Source organism: Ovis canadensis, chromosome 3, assembly GCF_042477335.2.
Source record: "Ovis canadensis isolate MfBH-ARS-UI-01 breed Bighorn chromosome 3, ARS-UI_OviCan_v2, whole genome shotgun sequence".
In the NCBI taxonomy this organism is placed as follows: Eukaryota; Metazoa; Chordata; class Mammalia; order Artiodactyla; family Bovidae; genus Ovis; species Ovis canadensis.
In genome coordinates this window covers 35,057,086-35,079,703 of record NC_091247.1, presented here as the reverse complement: position 1 = coordinate 35,079,703, position 22,618 = coordinate 35,057,086, and the positions used below count along the sequence as shown (strand labels likewise).

The following is a 22,618-nucleotide window of genomic DNA, read 5'->3' as shown; positions in this document are numbered from 1 at the left end:
TTTTTAAAATACAAGAACACATACACCAACATGTCACTGCCCATCAGAGTGATGATGACATGTTACCACACCATGTAGCCTCTAGAAAACTTCACTACTCAATCTAGAGGTAAATAAATTCTTAATTTTATTTTGAACATAGTTTTTACTTCATGGACCCTCTAAAATGGTCTTGGTGACACCAGGAGTCCGAGGACCACACTTTTGCCGAGTACTAGGCTATGCAATAGAGGTTAAGAATAGCATCACCATCAATATTCCAGGATTTTATGTTAAAGACTATTTTCATGAAGTAGCCACATACTGAACAGATATTCAAAGCAGTATAGACTACTTTTCCAGAGTTAGCACAAAGTTTGAAAAACCTAAATTATTGTCCATCTTGCTTCAAGGGAGCCAAAGCTTTTTATAAGCACCCTTGGAACAAAGAATGACACCAACATTGTTTCTGGGTGTCACCCATCTCAACAATACGGTCATCATAAAAAAAAAAAAAAGCTGCAGTAAATGGATTCAAGAAAGGAATGGGATCTTCAGAAAAACAGTAGAAAGAGAGCAAATATCACTATGACATTATTTTGTAATGAAACTAAGATCAAAATGTAAGTGCACTGTTAAAATTTGTTTTAAAATATTTTATAAAAGAAAAAACAAAATCCCTCTCTACCAGTTCTGTATTAGATGCCATCCTAATCAAGGGCTGAAGTTTCCTTTTGCTACTCCAAATCCTGGTGGTGCATTTATAGAGAAAACAAGGAGACTGAAATATTGTCTAACAATGAATACAACACCCAGCTCAGTGAAAAAGAACAAAACTGAAAACCCCAGGATACTTAAGAGATTGCTGTGTCTCAGGATAAGGGAGGCAAGGGCAGCCAGGGTCCTAGAAGACAAGATATGAGCCAGAACAGTACTTCTCAAAATATCTACGATAAAGGAGACACTACTGTTTGTTTGCTTTTTTTTCTAATCCTTCACAGATTGATGGCTTCATAAAATACATTAAAAATGAGTTATTATAAAGAGAAAAAAATTTAAACATCAAAACGCAAACCCAGTATTTTTATCATTACAGTCAACAGACATATGATTATTCTGTCAAATTGCTTTAAATGCTTCTAAAGACTATCAATTCTGTACTTATTTCTTCATGAGTAAAAACATATACTTTGGATAGCACTGACTAGAAGGTTCTGACTATACCGTTTCCTCTCCTCCACTTTCTCAGGTTGATCACTGAGTTAGGTGAGTAAGCACACCACCTACATGTATGAAAACTTCATCGAGTCTGAAACATGGTCACCTTGAACCTTAATATTCAGTTCTACATTCCTTGAACCCTGACTACCAGCCTCATTTCCCTCTTCCTTCTGCCTAGTCATTTTACACACTGTTTCCTGGCAGATTTCTCTTCCTGAATACAATCCCAATCATAGTACTACTCAAAACAGTCACTAAACTCCATGGTTGAATATTTAAGACTTTATCTATATTATTCCCACCTCTGGTGGCTCAGAGGTTAAAGCATCTGTCCACAATGTGGGAGACCTGCGTTCAATCCCTGGGTCAGGAAGATCCCCTGGAGAAGGAAATGGCAACCCACTCCAGTATTCTTGCCTGGAGAATCCCACGGATGGAGGAGCCTGGTGGGCTAAAGTCTACAATGTCGCAAAGAGTTGGACACGACTGAGCGACTTCACTTTCACTTCTTTCACTTTCTATATCATTATGTATATTTAAAAATGCCTTTCCTTTCTTATTTCTCACTAGTTTGTACACATATTCTGTCATTTAAGCAAACTAAACTGTTCCACTATTCTCCAAATGTTCTTTCCTTGCCACCTAAAACCATGCTCATACTTTCTCTATCAAAACAAGTCTTTTAGGCCCATCTCAAATATCACCTCCTTTATAAAGGTCTTTTCTACCTAGATGTAATCTCTCACCAATCCACTAAAGAACTCTGTACTTCTCTTATGGTACTTAATTTATTATGACTTGCATTACTATTGTCTATGCAATCATCTTACACACCAAACCAGATTTTACTTTTATTTGAATTGTATGCACGCTGATTGATGAAAACACATTAACAGTAACAGATGACAGTGATAAACTGACACTACCCCTGTCAAGTGCCAGGCAGTAACTTCATGATGTGAGTAGGGGAAATGTCACCATTAAGAAAACAGCTCCAAAAAAAAAAAAGAGTCAACCTGTAATGATCATATCTTACAATTCTTGTTACCCTCACTGAACTATCTGGTTTCAATCCACACTTTCCTTTCTGAATTATAGGTGGCAATACTTCCCCCATAAATGAGCTGGGGGGAAATAAAGAAATCAATATTAAGGGATTCATCTATACTTTGCCTTAAAAAACCAATTACATAAAACAGGATTAGTAAAATAAGGAGGTTTAGTTTTTCTTCACAAGCTCAATAAATACAAATTAATGGTGATGATCAGAGTTCTAATGAACATTGACCTGATCAATCCTATCTGAAGCTTTGTGCATATTTCTGGGCACCACAGTTTAAGAGAGATGCCAGCAATCTGGAATACCTACTGAAGAGAAGTACAAGGATAGAGAAGGATTTAAAGACTTATGACATATAAGTAGAAAGGACAAAAAGATGCCTAGCCTATAAAAGAACAGAATCTCTGGCTGTTTGAATATAAGTGCTTCTGCTATAAAGTGAAAAACTGCATTCCTTTAAAAAACTGCATTCTAATAAATCACACGTTAAAAATAAGAGGCTTATGAGAAAACTATGGCAAGTCTAGACTTTACCTTACAGTTGCCTGTACAACTCTGTAACTGTAGCATTAACAAAAACCAAAGTATATCCAGTGAAATTACTAATATACCTAAAATGACATGCTATAGTTGTAATAAACAAAGAATTATTATACTAAGTATAGGACTTTTAAAAAGCTGAAGATAACTTAATGAAAGGGGAGACAAGGAAAGCCTGAAACAGCTGAGTTACAGGAAAACGTAGAAGGACATCATCATCAGAAGTTATAGCAGAGAAGCAGGTTTTGGACAAAATGTAATGATGCCAGAGAGAAAGAGCTCTGGCTTATTGTCTTATGTTTGTTTCTTTTCTACAAAGATGGGAAGAAGCTATGCAGTAAATACTTAAAAACAGAATGTACAGCAAAACTGAGCCAAGTGGAAGGAATGACGTGAATGGACATTGGGTGCCATACAAGAACCCTTCACAGATTGCTAAATTCATCTGCACTAGTGAACTTTCATCCAGCTGCTATTTGGTGGTCAACCTATTAACTATAAACCATGGCAACTTTTGCCTTATACTGATATACTTCCACTATTTATCAATCATGTATGAACTAATTCATGATACTAAAGCACTGTTATGTAATAGAATATACTCTACTTGAAGAACTAACAAGATATATGGGGACAAGGCAACAAAGCTGGTCAACTAATAGTGATCTGAGACACAGCTCCACTATAAAATTATAATTTAGAGGAAAAAACAAAAGCATACCATAAAAAAATAAAAGCAAAAGAAAACAGTAAAACAATAAAACAAAACCAAAAGGAGAAATTTCACAGAAGCTGCCTGTGACTATTCTTCATTTTCTGTAGGGAAAAATATTATGTTCAGATTACCATAAATTATATACAAAAATTTGGGGCAAGTAAAAATTTGGGTTTTGAATTCTAGATTAGGGGAAAACAGGACAGAAGAAAAAAGAAGCAGTAACTATAACTCTATCTTAATTTCAATGAAGTGCTTTCTTCCTAGAACACAATAAATTCAATACTTTGAAATATAAATTAATGACTAAATAAAATCAAAACCATTTCTATTCTGCACTTACTCCAAGCTCAGAAGTGTATTAAGTACTACCATCTTCATCATCTCACTGATATTCCCAACAACCCAATATGGTATGCAATAGCCTGACCACATTTTAACAGTTAGGGGAACTAAGACTTGGAAGAGAACTTAGTAAATTATATGCTGCTAACAGACTGTTTAAGAGAGAAGGTGGAATAAAGGGAGGAAGAAAATAAGGAAGGAAAGGAAGAGAGGAAGAAGAAAAGAGGCAGGGAGACTACAACCAAGCTCAAGGTACTAGTTAAAAAAAATAAACAGACCACAATATTAAAAAACAACTTGAACTCCGTGAACCAAATCTTTTTTTTCTCATCTTTCTATGATGATACTGTGAAGCAATATTTATCCCACTTTCCATCCTATAATTTAGGAAAGGGGACAGGCAAACAACTGCCCACAGTCTAAAGCCAATTTAATGTCTGGTTTTTTGTAAATAAAGTTTTATTGGGACCCAGACATTATCATTCATTTAGATACTGTCATAGCTGCTTTCACGCAGTGACAAGAGAGTTAAGTAGGTGATGGAGACCACACGGCCTGCAAGCCTAAAATTTTACTATCGTGCCCTCTAGTGCAGACATCTAGAGCCCCTGATCTAGAGTATGCTTTTCTCTAAGCCCTGATTCTCTACAGAAGGGAGGTGGGAAAAGGACAATGAACTAAAAGCAGTCATTTGTCTCCTCCTTAATGAAGGAAGAAAGGGAAATATCCTGCAGGCTATTTCTAGACCATCTCACTACTTTCCACATGATTAAGTCTCAAATGCAAATTTGGCTCAGTTTTAGCAATGATAAATCAGAATTATTACTGGAATAAACAGCACTCTACTTTTATGGCACTTTCTTCCAGGTACACATTCCTACTTTTATAAAAGTATGCCTACTCCTATTTGATTAGACAGAAACTATTTCCTTTCAGATAAGATGAGGGTTTCCTGGGAATTTTTTATGGTCTTTCAAGCACCAGACAGCTGTTTTAAGACTAGATTTCACAGGAGTGAATTAAAGCAGTCTTTATTTATAAAAGCTGCTTATTAAGTATGACTTTATTGGATCCAAAAAATTTCATAAACTAAAAAGTTTCAAACTTTGAAGCATCATCTAATGAATAGTTCAGAGAAAAAAATTTTATAAGGATAAAATTTATTTTCACTAAATAAAAATTCATTGACTTTATATTCATTTACCAGGATCAGGGGGATTTTTAATATTTGCTATCTTATGTTTTCTGAGAAACAACTACAATCAATATATTATATATCACTCTAACAAAGCTTGCTATATTTTTAAAAAGAAACTATTTGGGGGAAGTTATCAGTTTCCTTCCTAGCAAATATGCAAAATTAAATGGACTTTCAAACAATTCTGTATAATAAAGGACAAAGCAAGTATTCATCCAAGGTGGGGGGGGGGGGGAATCCAAGGAGATTAATCAGCCTAATTCTCTTTTTCTGGCTGCACAGAATGCAAAATCCTCCCCTCTTCCTAAAGGAAGGTAAGAAGAGTGAGGAATTTTAAAACTGCAAATTAACTAAAATTCAGTCTTCTGATGACAAGTCACAAAATGTGACTATCATACACACACTTCTTAAATGATCATGCTATTACCTCTTTCCCCCTACTATATAAAAGAATGATAGCAGCCCACTCTTACCACCTTTACTGAACACAGTACTGGAAGTCCTAGTCATAGCAATCAGCTAAGAAAAAGAAATAAAAGGAATCCAAATTGGGAAGAAGTAAAATTGTCACTGTTTGCAGATGACATGATAATATACGTAGAAAATCCTAAAGATAACAGAAAAAGACTACTAGAGCTCATCAATGAATTCACTAAAGATGCAGAACACAAAATTCATATACAGAAATCCATTGCATACCAACACACTAACAAAGAACTACCAGAGAAAGAAATCAAGAAAATAACTGCATTTATAATCACATCTATAAAAATAAGATAACTCGGTATAAACTTACCTAAGGAAGTAAAACACCTTTATTCGGAAAACTATAAGTCACTGATGAAAGACACTGAAGATGACACAACAGATGGAAAGATATAAAATGTTCATACACTGGAAGAATTAAATCATTAATTCTTGATCATACAACACAAGGCAACCTACAGATTCACTACAACACCCATCAAAATATCAATGGCATTTTCCCACAGAACTAGAACAGAGAATTCTAAAATTTGTATGAAAACACAAAAGACCCCAAATAGCCAAAAGAATCTTAAGAAAGAGGGACAAAGCTGGAGGGATCACATGCCCTGTCTTCAGACTACACTACAAATCTACAGTAATCAAAATAGTATGGTACTGACACAAAAACAGACGTACAGATCAATGGAACAGAACAAAGTCCAGAAATAAACCCACATACTTATGGTCAATTAATATATGCCAAAGGAGGCAAGAATATACAATGAAGAAAAGACAGTCTCTTCAATAAACCGTGCTTGGAAAATTGGACAGCTACTTATAAAAGAATGAAATATGAACATTTTCTCACATCATATACAAAAATAAACTCAAAATGAAGTAAAGACCTAAATGTAAGCTCTGAAATCATAAAACTCCTACAAGAAAACATAGGCCAAACACTTTTTGACATGAATCGCAGCAGTATTTTTTGGATCTGTCTCCTAAGGCAAAGAAAACAAAAGGAAAAATAAATCAACAGGACCTAATTCAACTTAAAAGCTTATGTACAGCAAAGGAAACCATCAACAAAATGAAAAATGGGAGAAAATATTTTCAAATGATATAACCAATAAGGGGTTAATATCCAAAGTATACAAACAGCTCATATAACCCAATATCAAAAAAAAACAAAAAACCATACAAATAGCTCTACAACTCAATAAAAAAAATCAAATAAAAAAGACCTAAATAGAAGGGGCAGAAGATCTAAACAGACATTTCTCCAAAGAATACATACAGATGGCCAACAGATACATGATAAGATGCTCAGCACTGCTAACTATTAGAGAAATGTAAGTCAAAACTACAATAAGGTATCACCTCACAAAAATCAGAATGGCCATCGTCAAAAAGTCTACAAATAATAAATGCTGGAGAGGGTATGGCGAAAAATGAACCTGCCTACACCAATATTTTTTGTCCTGTTGTTTTACTCTCTTTGCAGGAACTAAAAGATCCAGAAAGACATTAGTGCTGCAAGGTAGGCGTTTTACTTAGAGTAGAAAAAGTACTTCATTGTACTTTGGGAGAGGAAAAAAAACCACTTTCCAATTTTGCCAAATAGGTTCTACCTTTTTCCTATCTGACTGGCAAGGAAAGTAAGGGCATAACAACATAAAGATAGAATTCTTAGAACAGAAATTTGATTTTGAAGAGGGAAAAAAATTACATAGATTATGATCCAAGAAGTGTTTTTTTTTCTTCCTTTGACCTTCAAGAACATGAGCAGAGGCAACACTAAGTTCAAATAAACAGGATAACCATTCAAACTGATAAGGCCCAACAGATCAAAACAAAGACACTGTAACTATAAATTAAGGATTAAAGTGACTACGTGAATAATAATCCTCTCGTATACTGTTAAATTTTGTTTTAAATGAGCAGAAATAGAGTTTTAACTGGACATATGGAAGTCAGTGAGTCTGTTATGTAAGAGTCTCCAAGGAGACTTTGTTATTCTAATAGAGCACCGGAACTGTTGAAACCAAATTAATTATGCTTGGTAATTACAGGTCTAATATGTATATTTTCCACAACAGGAGTACTGAGAAACTAATATAAATTGCTAACTTTCATTCTCACTTGGATTTCACAACTCTTGGATATAGAGTGGGAAAACAGTCAACTAGAAATTAAAAATGAGAATTTAATGAGGCACAAAAATCCCATGTTTTACTTAGGGGGTAAAAAAACTAATAAATCCCATGGGTAGAATGCTAAAAAAAAAGAAAGTCCTAATATTTCCTATGGTCTATAGTTTATATTCTATCAGACTATAATTCCAACCACTATCAAGAATAATCTCATGTTATTTATGACTACAATAATACACAGGAATATTTGCATGAGGATTTTGTCTTCTCTCTAGACTGTAATAAATATGATTAACTCTCTGAATAACATCAAATTTGGAAGGCAGAAATTTTTCTCACATTACAGCAAAGCTATATCACCACAGGCTAAATATGGCTGAGGTGATACCCAAAACCACATCCACGATAAACTTAGGCCCCTGTCTCAAGGGTTCCTGTTCAGAACCTGCCAGTTCACTGGTCCACAGTTTCTTTCACCTGACTTTCCTGGTGGCTCAGTGGTAAAGAATCCGCCTGCCAATGCAGGAGACCCAAGTTCGATGTGTGGGTTGGGAAGATCCCCTGGAGAAAGAAATGGCAACCCACCCCACTATTCTTGCCTGGAGAATCCCATGGACAGAGTACTCTGGTGGATTACAGTGCATGGAGTCACAAAGAGTCAGACACAACTGAGCTACCAAACAACAACAATCACAGCCTGGTGTGGATTTGGGTTCCACCTCTCCTCTACAAAGCATTTTGCAGACCCCTTCCCAAAGCAGCGGCTCCCAAGCCATCCCCTGCCCTCATTGTATTTTAAAGTACCATATACACTGGCCTAATTCAATTCTGGATCTCTCTAGGGCAGTCCAACTTTGAAGATGCCTGAGATCAAGTGCTAACATAAATAAAGAAAATGAAATGCCCTGTAGCACAAAATAGTTAATATGCAATCCTACTTAGAGACAAAATGAATATTAAGGTAATTTTTAAGAGTCTTTCATCCCCAGAAGATCATTAACTAAAGGCAGTCTTTTTCCCAAGGTTTAATTTGTTTATACTAATTTTATCTTATATGGAAAGCCCATTTTGAATTTGTTTTTTAGGGCTACGATTTTAGCTCTTAGGTAACTAACTCACTGGATCTTCATGCAATAAAATTTTTAATAGAATTCATCATCTCAACAAAATGTTGGCAAAACATACAAATATTCAAAGTTAAATAATGACTTTAAAAGCTCAAATGCATTCTCATAGTGATAATCATACATTTTTACCTTGAGCAGGTACGTGGGAATATTGCTGAAATCCACTGGCAACTTCAAAAGGAAACGAGCTGAAAATTCACCAGTCTGCAAGAAACAAAAAAGGTTTAATAATAAGATTAAAATAAAAAATAGATTATGAAGTGACAATTACAGCCAAGGCAACAAGTTCAACCTATTTGAACTGTAGGCATCTTCAATTTGGGTTTCCTAACATCAAGCAAGAAAAGAAAGTTGGAAAAGTAGGGGAGGATCAAAAAGCATTATTAAATTATTAGTTACTAAAAAATACAATTAGAATTTTTAATCTGCATTTTAAATGTGCACTAGAATTATAATGCAGTAGTATTACCTTTCTGTTTTTTAACAGTATGAAAAGAATACATGAATGTGTGATTTTTTTAAATCCAAACAATAGGCACAGACCTGCCCATTCTGATTTTACTAAAGCATTCAGACCATTTCACTAATATTTATAACCCATAGGCTATTGACATAAATCACCATCCTTTCTACTACATTTGGAAGAACCAAAGGTCAAACTTCTATCCACATATATAAAGGAGTATATCAGCAGGTACCCCAAATAAGACTCTAAACTCCTGATGATCTGTTAATATCATCATCAACTAAAATTTTTCAGCAGTTCTATGAACTAGTCTCTACAGGAAAGATGTACAGAGGTTTTGTGATTTAAAACATTCAACCAAGTTAAATAATAACTTCTATTTTTTTCTTAAAACAGAAAACTTATGTAAAAGAAAAAAGTTTCCCTCTCATTTTAAAATGGGAAATCATCATAATTTATTATATTTTTTATGATGGGAAAGCCTAAGGAATGACATTTAAAAAAAAAAGAAAAACAACTCTGTCATGGTCTAGAAGGAAGGGTTTTTCCACCTGTGCTATGCAGACACCTCAGAGTTCTAAGAAGGTGAAGGTAAAGTCGCTCAGTCGTGTCCAACTCTTTGCGACCCCGTGGACTGTAACCTACTAGGCTTCTCCGTCCATGGGATTCTCCAGGCAAGAATACTGCAGTGGATTGCCATTTCCTTCTCCAGGGGATCTTCCCGACCCAGGGATCGAACCCGGGTCTCCCACATTGAAGGCAGACGCTTTAACCTCTGAGCCACCAGAGTTCTAAGAAACTTCTGCAAAGGCAACAAAGAGGGGCGCTGAGGTAGTGAGGTTCTAGGTCTTTCAGTCTCTCTGACACCAAGCCTGCAGTGCAGCTTGGGATTTCCTTATGATACCATGGGTTTTCCTACGATGTGCTGTTTGAACAAAGAACTCTTGGGATGAGCTAGAACTACTCTAAAGAGTGGTCTCTGCCTTTTTCATATTATGACCACTACAGAGCTCCCTGAATCTCTACCTCTTCCCTCCTGATAAAACAAGCACTTCAAACTCCCTAACACATCTTTAAATACAGCAAGCATTTATAAATATTTTTTATGGATGGGTGGATGAACACACTTAAGGATGTATGCACACCTCTTACATAAGATTTCACAAGAGTCACCACTCCTTTCTACAAATACCCAAGTGACTGGCTTCAAGGTCCTGGCCCTAACTGTGACCTAAAACCTTGAAAATGCAAACAGAAATATAAACCTTGAGCTCAAAAGATAAAAATGATAGCTACCATCCACATATTTGTGTTTGTTTTACTGCATGCAACATTTTTTAACTAACATCAATCTCTGGCTAAGGACAGAGTACTTCTTCAATCCCACAAGCCTAATCCCATGACAGAAAAGGCAGAAAACAGAGAACCAAATGGCCAGAATCAATGCTGAGGTCCCAGAAGTCATCATGCCACCAGGAATGCCAATGGTGAGAAATGATACTACTCCTTAGGGCTCAACAGCTGTGCTCTTCCTTTGATGTTTATTCCTCTTTTCAGTAAATGCTAATTCCATTCTTCTGGTCTCTCTAGCCAGAAACCTCAGAATCATCTTTGACACAGTATGGAACCCTAATCGCACAGGCTACTCACAACCGAACACTTAAGAGAACAGTTAAGAGCCACTTAAGGGTCTATAAACAGCTCATGATGGACGGGAGAAGGTTTGTGAAAGAGTCTGATAAAATTCTTACCTTCTGTTATAGTCCCAGATTACTAGAAAGTGTGGTTTTAGTGTTCTGTGAAGCTGCTAGAGGACTAACATACCCTGTGAAGTGTTAAGTACAAGAGGTCATACTTTGAAACGGGTATGTATGGGAGAAACAGAATTATATAGGAACTTACAAGACGGGAATATGAGGCTTTTCTGCAGACTCAGAGGGTAAAGAGTCTGCCAGCAATGCAGGAGACCTGGGTTCCATCCCTGGGTCGGGAAGATCCCCTGGAGAAGGAAATGGCAACCCATTCCAGTGTTCTTGCCTGTAGAATTCCATGGACGGAGGACACTGGCAGGCTACAGTCCATGGGGTCGCAGAATTGGACACAACGGAGCAACTAACACATAAGAGGGTAATCCAGCCCAGTGAGATTTTGTAAAGAACAGAAGTCTCCCTTGAGTGATGCATACAGGGCTATAGAGGGAGGAAGACTCATCAAAGAATACAGGTTCCCAGCAATGGTCCCCCTTATCCATCTTCTGTAAACTCTATTTTTTCCTCTTTACCCACTCACTCCCATTAACGTGCAAACATCATTTGAAAGGTCTCTTCAAGTCCCATCTCATTTCTCTGTTCTACTATACAAAATTATCTTCTCTAGAGATTAGTCTATATTTGAGGTCTACATTTTCTCTTTCATTTTTCTCTCCAAAAGCCTCTTAAGTCAGCCCTGCCGCCACATCCCTCTCCCAAAGCAGCTCACGAAGGTCACCAGTGACCACACCATTGCCAAATCTAATGTCCTTTCTCAGTCTTTATCTTCTAGCTGTTCTATCAGAAGCATTCCAGCATAGCTGATCACTCTTTTCCTGGAACTTTCTCTACTTGATTTCCAAGAGCCAGTCTCTCTGAGCTTTTTATTTCACTGGCCCTCCCTCTGGTCTCCCCAGCCTCTTAACACTGTTGGGTACCAGTGCTTCTCCCCAAGACCTCTTTTCTTTACCCAGGTGACCAGGTGACTTCATCCAGGTTCCTGATTTTATGCCTGGAGGGTTCTCAAATATTTTATCTCCATCTCAGATCTTTTTCTACTTCAAGTTTCATTTATTCAGCTATGACAACAAAAACCCAAATCTTGATTTTGTACTTTCCTTTTCATATTCACTCCTCGTTTCAGAGAATGGCGATTTCATTCTATCTCTCAAGCCAAAAAACTTCAGCATCATTCTTGACTTTTATGTTTCTCTTGCTTCCACATTCCAAGTGGCAGCAAATCCTGCTGACTCTACTGTCAATTTATATCCTCAGTCCAGCCACATTCCACCACCTCCACAGCCGTCTGACCTGAGCCATTGTTATCTCCAGCCTGGATGACTGCAACCACACCTCAACACTTCAGCCATCACTCATGTGCAACTGATTCCCATCACCACAGGAAGAGAGATCCTTTCAATGTTCGTCAGATTACGTTTCTGCTTGGCTCAAAAGTCTCAGATGGTAGGGATTTAGCTTCTTCATAGAGGCATCTGACAAGGTAACAACTCATCTAAAATGTGAAAGAGGTGAGGAAGTAAACCATATGAAACATGGGCGGAAATATCTCAGGTAAAGAGAACAAGCGTAAAAAGGCTTGATGCAGGAGTCCACCTGAATGTTCAAGAAACAGCAACAAGGTCAGTGTCTCTGGCATAAATAAGCACTAACACTGATCTCAGGTCTCCTAGAAACTTCCCCAGTGTGCCCCACTGCTAAACCCCTATAGGCTATGCAAGAATCACTCATAAAATGAGTGAACATTAAATGCCTACTAGATAAACTCCCTACCAATCAATAAATAGCCATTTTACCTACTAGCCTAAAAATGTCAACCTGTAGGTTAAAATGTTAAAGTTAACAAACTCCGATCTTTTAGTTTGTTGGACTCAATGGCTCTTAGACTATTTTTGAAAACAACAACAAAAGAAGTGAAATGTGCAATTTAAAAAATTAAAAACTCTTCTACATATAAGGTAATCGGAAGATATTCACATATTTAGCCCTTGGACTCATTTGAACTGCCAGTTATTTTAGTCCATGGGCTGCATTTTAGCTCTTTTGCCCTATTTTAGCTTGCACAATGTATTTTTATTCTACTGGCTATTTTTGCCCAACATTCTTTTTAAAATGCTCAGACGGTCCCTACTTTATCCCTTCTCAAAATGTTGATCCTAGAACTAATATAAATTTATGTTTGGTGGCAAAAGACTGATTTATACAGCTAAATTCACAATAAAAGAAATGTTGATCTCAGGATTAATATTAATTTGTTTATCAGAAAAGGGCTGATTTACATAACTTAATAATAAAAAAGAGCTTAAAAGTGTGAAAAGAATTTGAACTTTTTGGAAACCATACAAAGTGCTTTATGATCTCTAACTTTCAAGCTTACTATACGTTCTTTATTTTGCCTTTGAGAGAACAAAGAAAATTTTGCACTTGTTTCTAACAGCGTCAGAAATGTTGGAGACTAAGGTTCTAGAATTCAGTTTTCAGTTGCCACAGATTTTCCTTGCAACCTGTAAGTGAACCCTTTTTTGGGAAACGGAGTAAACAGTGATTGAAAACATATCCTAATGTAAAATGTTTGAGCCCTAAACATTACATGAGGAGCATAACACAAGTGAAAACTCTTCAAGTTCGACCTCAGACAGTGACTCTTCTTTTGTTTTTATATTTGAAGTTCCAATAGTTATTCAAGCAATTTACAGCCACTCTGTTGCAACATCAAAGACTGCTTCCATAGCAATCTTTCCTGTAAGCCGAAAAGGAGACATTTAGATGCAGCCAAGTCAACAGAATCATCTGATTTCCTTTTTGTCAATCCTTGGTCAAATCTTCTCTTCAATAGACGCAGAAGATGATCTGACCTACGACCGTTAAAATGTCAGCCATTCTGCCAACTGCTTTAATGGCAATCTCCCCAGCATTAGCAATAAATATGCACATCCTCCCTTTTCTTCAAGTTATAGTACATTGGCAAGTAACAAACTAGCAGTGCTGAGTTTTGGCAGTTTATTAGGTCTAAGCTTTTCTTCTGGTAACAACAGCTGTGTCGTAGTTCTCTTTTCCTTTCAGAAGTGGCAGGTAGACATCTTGTGCAGAATGGATTCCAAAACCTGGTTGCTCTGCAAAGGGAAATTGTTCTTCCTTTCTTAGAGACAGTCTGCTGTCAACAAACAAGCTGTTATCTGAAATTGACTGTCTTAATGCTTAGGTGGCTAAAAGCTAAGAAGTACTCAAGAGTGACTAACTTCAGCTGGGTGACAGCTTGGTAAGGATGAATCTTCAAATGGACACAGAACCAACAGCCTAAATCTAGAGACTGTTCCTTGTTAAACACATAATTATCTACCACAGGTGAGAAGGAAAGCCAAGTTAGTCTAATTAGAACATCTCACACTTCACAAAAATGTTTTCTAAGGTATATCATTTAATTATTCCCAAAGCCCAGTTCAGTAGGTATAATTCATTTACATCTACTTTAGAAATGAGAAAACTGAGGCTTAGAACAGTCAAGAAACCTGCCTGAAGTCATTGAGAGTATAACAGTCAAAACTCAACCTCAAGATTCAAAAGTTATTCATCTATTCATTACTGTAGATTAAGAGCCTCACATGTGCCAGTCCTTATATGAGGCAGTACAAATACAGTGAGTAAAAGAAATATGATCCCTGCCCTCCTGGAGCTTATATTCTAGTGAGTGAGTCAGCCATTAATCCAAAGTAAAATAATACACCTATAAATTAAAACTGCCAAAAAATAATATCCATAAAATGGCAGAGAGCTCTGAGAGCATATTCAGGAAGACCTGGCCTGAAGCCCCTGTCCAAGCTTTGGGGCTCATTACTTGAGGATACTTTAAAAAGCTGAGTCAAAAGACTGTGTGGAAAAATAAACAATCAATACCAGCCAGGAACTGATAAACGTCTTCTATTCGGAAGAAAAGACAAAATACCAGCCAGGAAAACTGTGAAGAAGAAAAGCAATGAAAGGAGGCTCACTATACCAAACAGCAAAGCATCATATAGACACACAGTAATTACAGCAGGATAGTCTGCTGTGGCTTCAGGAGACATACTAATGGAACAGGAAATCAGTCCAGAAGATTTAGTGCCTGGTTGATAATGTGGGACAACTGGGTAGCCATCTAGAAACAAACAAGACTCAGGCCCATATTTCACATCATATATAAGGAAAAACTCCAAGTGGACTACGGATTTCCATGTAAAAACTGAAACCATATAGAAGAAAACACTGACAAATGTCTTTATAAAACCTGGCAGCAGGAATGACTTTATAACTCAAAAGCCACAAAAGAATAGACAAACTTGACTACCCGATCATAAAAATTGCTTGGATGATAAAAACCACCATCAACAAAGTTAAAAGACAACTGGCAAATTGAGGAAAGTATATTTGCAACTCCATCACAAACAGCAATGCTCTTAATGAAGAGATAAAAAACCCAAGAGAACAAAAAGAAAGGATAAACAGAAAAGAAATACAAGAGACTCTTAAGCATATGAAAAAAAATGCTTAACCCCACTCGTACCAACAGAAATACAAAGTAAAACTAAATTGAGTATCATTTTTCACCAAACAGACTGGGAGAAATCTATCAGCACTTTAAAGATAGCACTGCACTGTCTTCTGACCTCCACTGTTTTTGATGAAAAGTTAGTGGTGACACAAATAACTTTCACCTGTATGTAAAGTGTTCTTTTCTGTGGTGGTTTAAGATTTTCTCTTTATGTCTGGTTTTCAGTATTTTGACTATGTCATGCCTTGTTTTTTCCCTGAATTTGTCTTGGTCGGGGTGTGTTGAGAGTCTTCGATCTGTAAATGCATGTCTTCCATTCTATTTGAAAATATCTGGGCATTATTTATTCAAATTATTTTCCTGCTTTCTTTCATACATATTAGACGTTTAGATTTTATCCCATAAGCTCTGCTTTCCCTTCTAAGTATCAACCTCCCATCTAATATCTGCCTGCTTTTGATTACTCTCCAGTGCCTTAAGGCACACGGCTTTGTATCTGTGGATAGGTTAGTCTAACAGGAGCTACCTGGCCATTATGCAAAGCAAAACATGACAGAAATCTGCAAATATGCTTAATTTACGACTGGCAATGCTATGGAGAAACAACCACTCTCATATGTTGCTGCTGTGTTAATAAATTGTTATAAACATTCTGAGGGCATTCTGGTGAAAAAATTATAAACACATATATAATCTTTAATCCAATAATTCCATTTCTAGTTATTTATCTTATAGACATACTGGAACACAGGCAAAGTCAGATGTACAAGATTATTTACCACAGTGTTATCTGTAACAGTGAAAGATTTAAAACAACTTTAATGCCCAACAATAAAATTCATATTAAATAAATTACAGTTCAATTATTCAGTGTAATAATATACAAATCATTTTTTTAAAGGAATGCTTATATGGAAAAAAGATCTGAGCTATATAAAGTCAGAAGTAAGCTGCAAAACAGGGTATGTAATATATGTTACTATTTGCATAAAAGGGGGGAATATGTATGTATATAGGGGCTTTCCAGGTGGCACTATTCACTTTAAACATCTTCAGATATAAAGAAATTTAGGCCCAAACATACACACCCATACACGCACACAACTACTTTTAGTGAATAAAGTAAAAACCTGAGAAATAAACTGTTGTGACAAGATCCTAAGTACTCTTAGTGACATACAGGTCAATATCCAATATAACAAATTCCATTACACAAACAATAAATATGTCAGTGCCCCTGTCATTGGTTCTATTATTTTAAATAATGTTCAACGCCTAATAGTTCCATGCGGTTAAAAACAAAAACAAACAAACCTGGACAGTTATAAGAAGTGACTCTAATAGATTTCACTACCATGCTACACATTTTTCCAAAGGAGCAACCACAAGTTTATCCCTGCCATGGTGAAATGCCATCAGACTTTAACTCCCAAGTGGCATAAATTAAACAGAGATGATGAGAAGCCCCCTGTATCCCCTGCTCCATGTGGCAAAATGGTGTCACCAGAATATCTACTCCATCATCGTGGCCAGCAGTAAAAGGGTCACCCTCTTCCAGACCCTCCAGCTATTCTGATCCTTCTATGCAATTTGACATTATTTAACATTTTCTAATAGCCATATTTAAAAAGGTAAAAAAAAAAGATGAAATTAATTTCAATAATATATATCCAGTATATCCAGAATACTATCATTTCTGCATATAATCAACATGAAAAATTATTAATGAGACCACTTTCTGTGCCAGTTCCCGGAACTCTGCTGTGTATTTCACATTTGCATACATTTCAGTTCAGACCAGCCACATTTCAAGTGCTCAGTAGCCACATGTGTGTTATATGACTAGTATATGACACAGTTTGTTGTGATCCACAGAGTCAAAGGCTTTAGCATAGTCGATGAAGAAGTAAGATGTTTTTCTGGAATTCTCTTGCTTTTTCTGTAATCCAATGAAGCTGGCAATTTGATCTCTTGTTCTTCTGCCTTTTCTAAACCCAGTTTGAACATATGAAAGTTCACTGTTCACGTACTGTTGAAGCCTCTGCCCTAAAGGAGCTTATACGCGAACCACCTTGTTATAAAATTAATCAAACAAGGAGACCATAAGGATGAGATGACTCTAATGCCTTGGTAGCCAACTTAAGCAAACGGAAACCTAAGCCAGAATCAGTTCCCGTAAATGCCTTAAGATTAAGAAGAATAGCCAGTCACAAACAGCCAACTAGTCTTTCCCAAATAATGCAACCACTTCAAGCTCTAGCCAAACAACTGCCTTGCTTTTCTTCCAAGTCCTCTCTGTAAATCCCTTGCCCATAACTCTTAGCAGTAGAATGCTCCTAACCACCTTGCATCAACGTTTGCTCAAATAAACTTAAAAATTTTAGTATGTCCCAGTTTATCTTTTAACACTGCTCATATACTTTCCTTCAAACATAATACCACAGCAAGTTGGGGTGACAAAAGCATGTCATTAATTCAGATGAAGAGCTATCATGAAATGGCTCCTTTCTTCTCTGCACAGTATTTTAAAATGTTGCCAGAGTTTAATTTATAAGCCATAAATTCTTAAAATCTTACCAGGATTTGTGGCCAGGTACAGCAAAAAAAAAAGGGGGGGGGTCTCCATCATATATCATTATTAAGAAAATTTCCACAAAAGGATAAAATCAGTTGCTAAAAAAATGTTTTATCTCACAGATCACCCACTGGTGATCTTTAATATGTAAAATATGTGAAAATATGTGGTTTTAGAACATCTCAAAACATTCTTCTCATAGCAGGAAAGAAAAATGCCTTTGATCAAAATATTAAGGATGACAAACTAACTTTGAGCTCCGGGAATTAAAACAAAAGCCAAAGAAAAATTCACAAATTTGCTTACTGTGCTTTGTTACTATTAACTGACATTGGTTCTTTAGATACTACTGACACAAGCAGGAAAGCAGTTAATTATTTACAGTATAAAGTGAGACCTTAAATTTTGTCCATTGAGAAAACTTATAGTGTACCTTTATGTTGATATATTGTATCAAAACAGTATATATAATTTTAGTATCTATAGCTTACATTGGGACATTCATCAAAATTAAAATTCTAATCTTAAAAATAACTGCTCAAATAGCAGTAGGGAGGTCTTTGTGGTAATCTGTATCTTAACTAGAGTGGTGGTTACAGGAAATTAATCATGTGATAAAATGGCATACACATACTTTGTATCAATGTCAATTTCTTGGTTATAAAAATATAACCACTGGGGAAAACCAGGTGAAAGGTATATAAGACTTCTCTGTACTATTTCACAACTTCTTGTGAATCTGTAACTATTTAATATATCTTCTTAAAATTACTCTGATCATGCAGGAACATTAGAATTCTTCATTCTGAACAGGTAACCTTGCATCCCAATGTATCGTCTGTTTTCTCTCGATTTAAAAAAAAATGGCATTTGTTAAAAATTATAAAACCAGCACAGACTAAGAAAACAGTGTTCAAAACTCTACTCATTAAAAACTCTATTCATTAAAGGAGATGGACAAAGCAATAAGAGAGATGGCTTCATAAAAAGACCATGGTAAAGAATAATAAAGAGTTTGTGCTGATTTTTTTTAATTTTAGTGTTTACTTTCAAATGTGCACTTGCTGAAATCCTCTAACTGGAAACTGAGGAGAAAAAAGAGGAGTGTCTGCAGTGACATGGAGAACCAGTGTAATTCAAATTAACATGCTTGTCAGAAGGCTGACAGGAGACGAGAGCCTTCGCTCTCTCTTCTACATGGTTTTTAAATTTTTCCTTTTGCCAACTGATGGTAAAACAGAAGAGGCATCTCAGGATTTTAAGAGCCTTGTACTTTTAGAGCAGAAATGGAAGGTTAAGAATGTAAACATATGTTCTAGAAAGAAAACTTCAGTAATGGCAAAGGTGGAAACAGAAAGGGGACTAGAAAGCCACCATCCTCTCAAATGAGCACAGGATGTTGTAATCCAAAGGTCTTCAGTCATTATGCACAGTCTTAGATTCCTTACAGAAAATATTTATCAGGTGGACTAGTAGGATCAGGAGAACCACAATACATGGATTCACATTTAGCCCAGGAAGAACATATTGGTTCTTACTCTATTTTATTAAAAGAATACATTAGTTTTCATATTTTATTTCCTATATCAATTTATTTCATATTAAAATGTTTTCTTGCTACAATAAGACATAATAGATGTGATTTACTGATCCGTAAACCAGTCATATGAATACTTATAATTCTTGTCTCCCACATATGCTATGCCTATAAGTTTTTCTTTCTTTTTTGGGGGCTGCACCACATGGCTTGCAGGATCTTAGTTCCCCAACCAGAGAGAGAACCTGGGCCCCCTGCAGTGGAAGTCCTAATCACTGAACACTGGGGAATTTCCCTCTGAAGTTTTTCTGCAACCATATAACCCACTGGCCTCCTCTACCTATAGTGCTACCTATCTCCACCTTCCTTTAGGGCCTATGTCAGTTTCGGTTCACCAGTGAAGGCTCCGTAGTTCCTTCCATTTCTCAGTGATTGGGTCTTCTTCTGAATTCATATACAGGCTGTCCATCCCATTTGAGGCAATCCATTTAGCATTGCTATTTCATTTTTTACAAATACATGTTGAGTCTTCTTAACTGGATTTTAACACCTTCATGAGCAAAAGCCAGGACTGCTTTTTTTTTACTCCAACCATTAGCAGCATAATAGACTTTCTTTATCACTTGTATATTGGCTTAGCCCTGTTGAATTATATCTTACAGGTATGGTGCAGCATTCCAGAGCATATAAATATAATTTAAAATACTGATTCTGCAGTCTTTCAAAATAATTATCTTTCCAAGCTCTGTGTTATCAGAAAAACTGAAAAGCGTGCCTTTTAATTACCTAATAAAAGAATGAACAAAACAGGATCAAAGGAGCAGCTCTGTGACATTTCACAAGACATCTGGTGGCAAACTAGACATACATCCAAACTCTTAGATGTAGCTCTTCCAGAGACTCAGACAACTAAGAAAGGAGCACACAGTAGAATACTAAGAGAGAATGACTGAATGCTTTACTGAAAATGAGACAATCTAATAATATTCACCTTCCTTAAAAGGATAAAATAAGTTTGCCATAACTGTTTCTTAGTTACCTAACTATTCTTCCAACTAACTATTGCATTCTTATTTAAATGCCTGCAAATCATCCACTTAAAGACCTGAGTGCAATTTCTTTTAAAAATCTCCAGTATGTTTTTACTTTCTACAGCCCTGAGGATCTTTCTGCTTCTCCATTTCTCAAAGATAATACCTCTGAAGCACATCTGCCCATTTCTTTGACTTCTTCAGCCCTGAAACAGAGCCCCCAGAAGGAGCGCAGCCTGGCCAACAACTTGATTTTAGCCAGGGAGCCCCACCTTGGACTTCTGACCACCAGAACTATACGGTAATATATCTGTGTTGTTTTAAGCTACCAAGGTCGTGGTAATTTGTTACAGCAGCAGTAGGAAACTAATACAGCCTCTGATTCAAAAGATCTCACCTCAAAATCAAACTCCTTTCTTTCTACTAGGGTCCCATGTTTGTCAACCAAATTCTTGGGGTATATTTGAATTCCAGTAGCAAGTTGTCCTTTACCATATTCCTGAAGCAGCACATCAAACTCCAATGTGTTTCACTCTGTAAGACTCACCTTTATGTTCTGTTTTTGGACCAGGAACTAACTCATATACCTATATTTTTACTTTTAGTGTCTCAACTCCTACTTCCATTGATCTCCTCCTTGGGTTGGTTTGCTGTAAGCTTAACCCCTAATTGTCCACATTGTCTTGTTACAGGGTTCTCAATTTCTTTACTTCCCCTCAGTCCATAATCATTGCCCTGATGCTTACAAACTACTCAACAGCATATGAAAATAAACTGGGGGTAAACATAGCAGTAGTAGGTTTTATAAGTAAAGAATGGAGAATCAGTAACATTAAATTGAAAGTTTTAAATATACTATAAATTCAAACTACCTATACTCTTACACTCAGAAGAACAACTCAAGTATTAGCTGGGCCAATGAACATAATTTCAAACATTCTTAGATCAGAAATGGCACCATAAAACTGCATAAATTTAAAGTCAGCCTTAATATTAAAAGGGGGAATTAGGTAGGAAGGAAAATCCTAAAAACTAAAGACCAATTAGTTTGACAGCGATTCCTGTCTTTAAAGGAATCTATCAGTACTAAAGACAACACAAACAGGTTCATCAAGAAGTCATGCCAAATTAACCTAACAACTCTTTTGAAAGGACAACTAAGTTGATAGTTTAATATGAGAAATGCTTGGATTAGAGGATAAACTAAATTCAGTAAAGTTTTCCTTACTATCCGTATGAATAGACTAAAGTTTCAAAACAACATTTTAAAACCTTGAACTCTGCACTACTTGTAGAAATATAAAATGGTGCAGCCACTATGGAAAACAGTACAGAGATTTCTCAAAAAAAAATTTTTAAACAGAATTAGCAATATGATCCAGCAATCCTACTCTGGGGGATGTATTCAAAAGAATTCAAAGGAGTATCTTTGCACATACTCAGGTGTAGTCAGCCTTATTCATAATAGCCAGGAGGTGAAAGCAACACAAATGTTGACTGACAGATGAACGGATTCACAAAATGTGGCATAAGTGTACACTGGAATACCAAGCAGCCTTAAAAAGGAGAGAAATCCTGTCACACGCTACAACACTGATGACCCTCAAAGACAGTATGCTAAGCAAAATAAGCCAATCACAAAAAGACAAATGCTAGATGATTCCACTTATCTGAGGTGTCTAAAGGAGTCAAAATCATACAGACAGGAAGTAGAAAGGTAGCTGCCAAGGGCTGCAGAGAAATGGAGTTAGTATTTATTTTATTTTTTTTTAACTTTTTATTTTTACTTTATTTTACTTTATAATACTGTATTGGTTTTGCCATACATTGACATGAATCCACCACGGGTGTACATGCGATCCCAAACATGATTGGTCCAGAGTTTCAGTTTTACAAGATGGAAAAGCTC

The 22,618-nt window shown here is 36.3% G+C and overlaps 1 protein-coding gene across 2 annotated transcripts in view; it reads right to left on the bottom strand.

Moving 5' to 3' along the window:
- BABAM2 (BRISC and BRCA1 A complex member 2) overlaps positions 1–22,618 on the bottom strand; it is a 401,503-nt gene that overhangs the window by 257,292 nt on the left and 121,593 nt on the right. For both annotated transcript variants that reach the window (XM_069582871.1, XM_069582872.1), the window contains exon 6: positions 8,936–9,010. In XM_069582871.1, the coding sequence (XP_069438972.1) occupies positions 8,936–9,010 (75 nt within the window). The remainder of the gene's footprint in view (positions 1–8,935; positions 9,011–22,618) is intronic.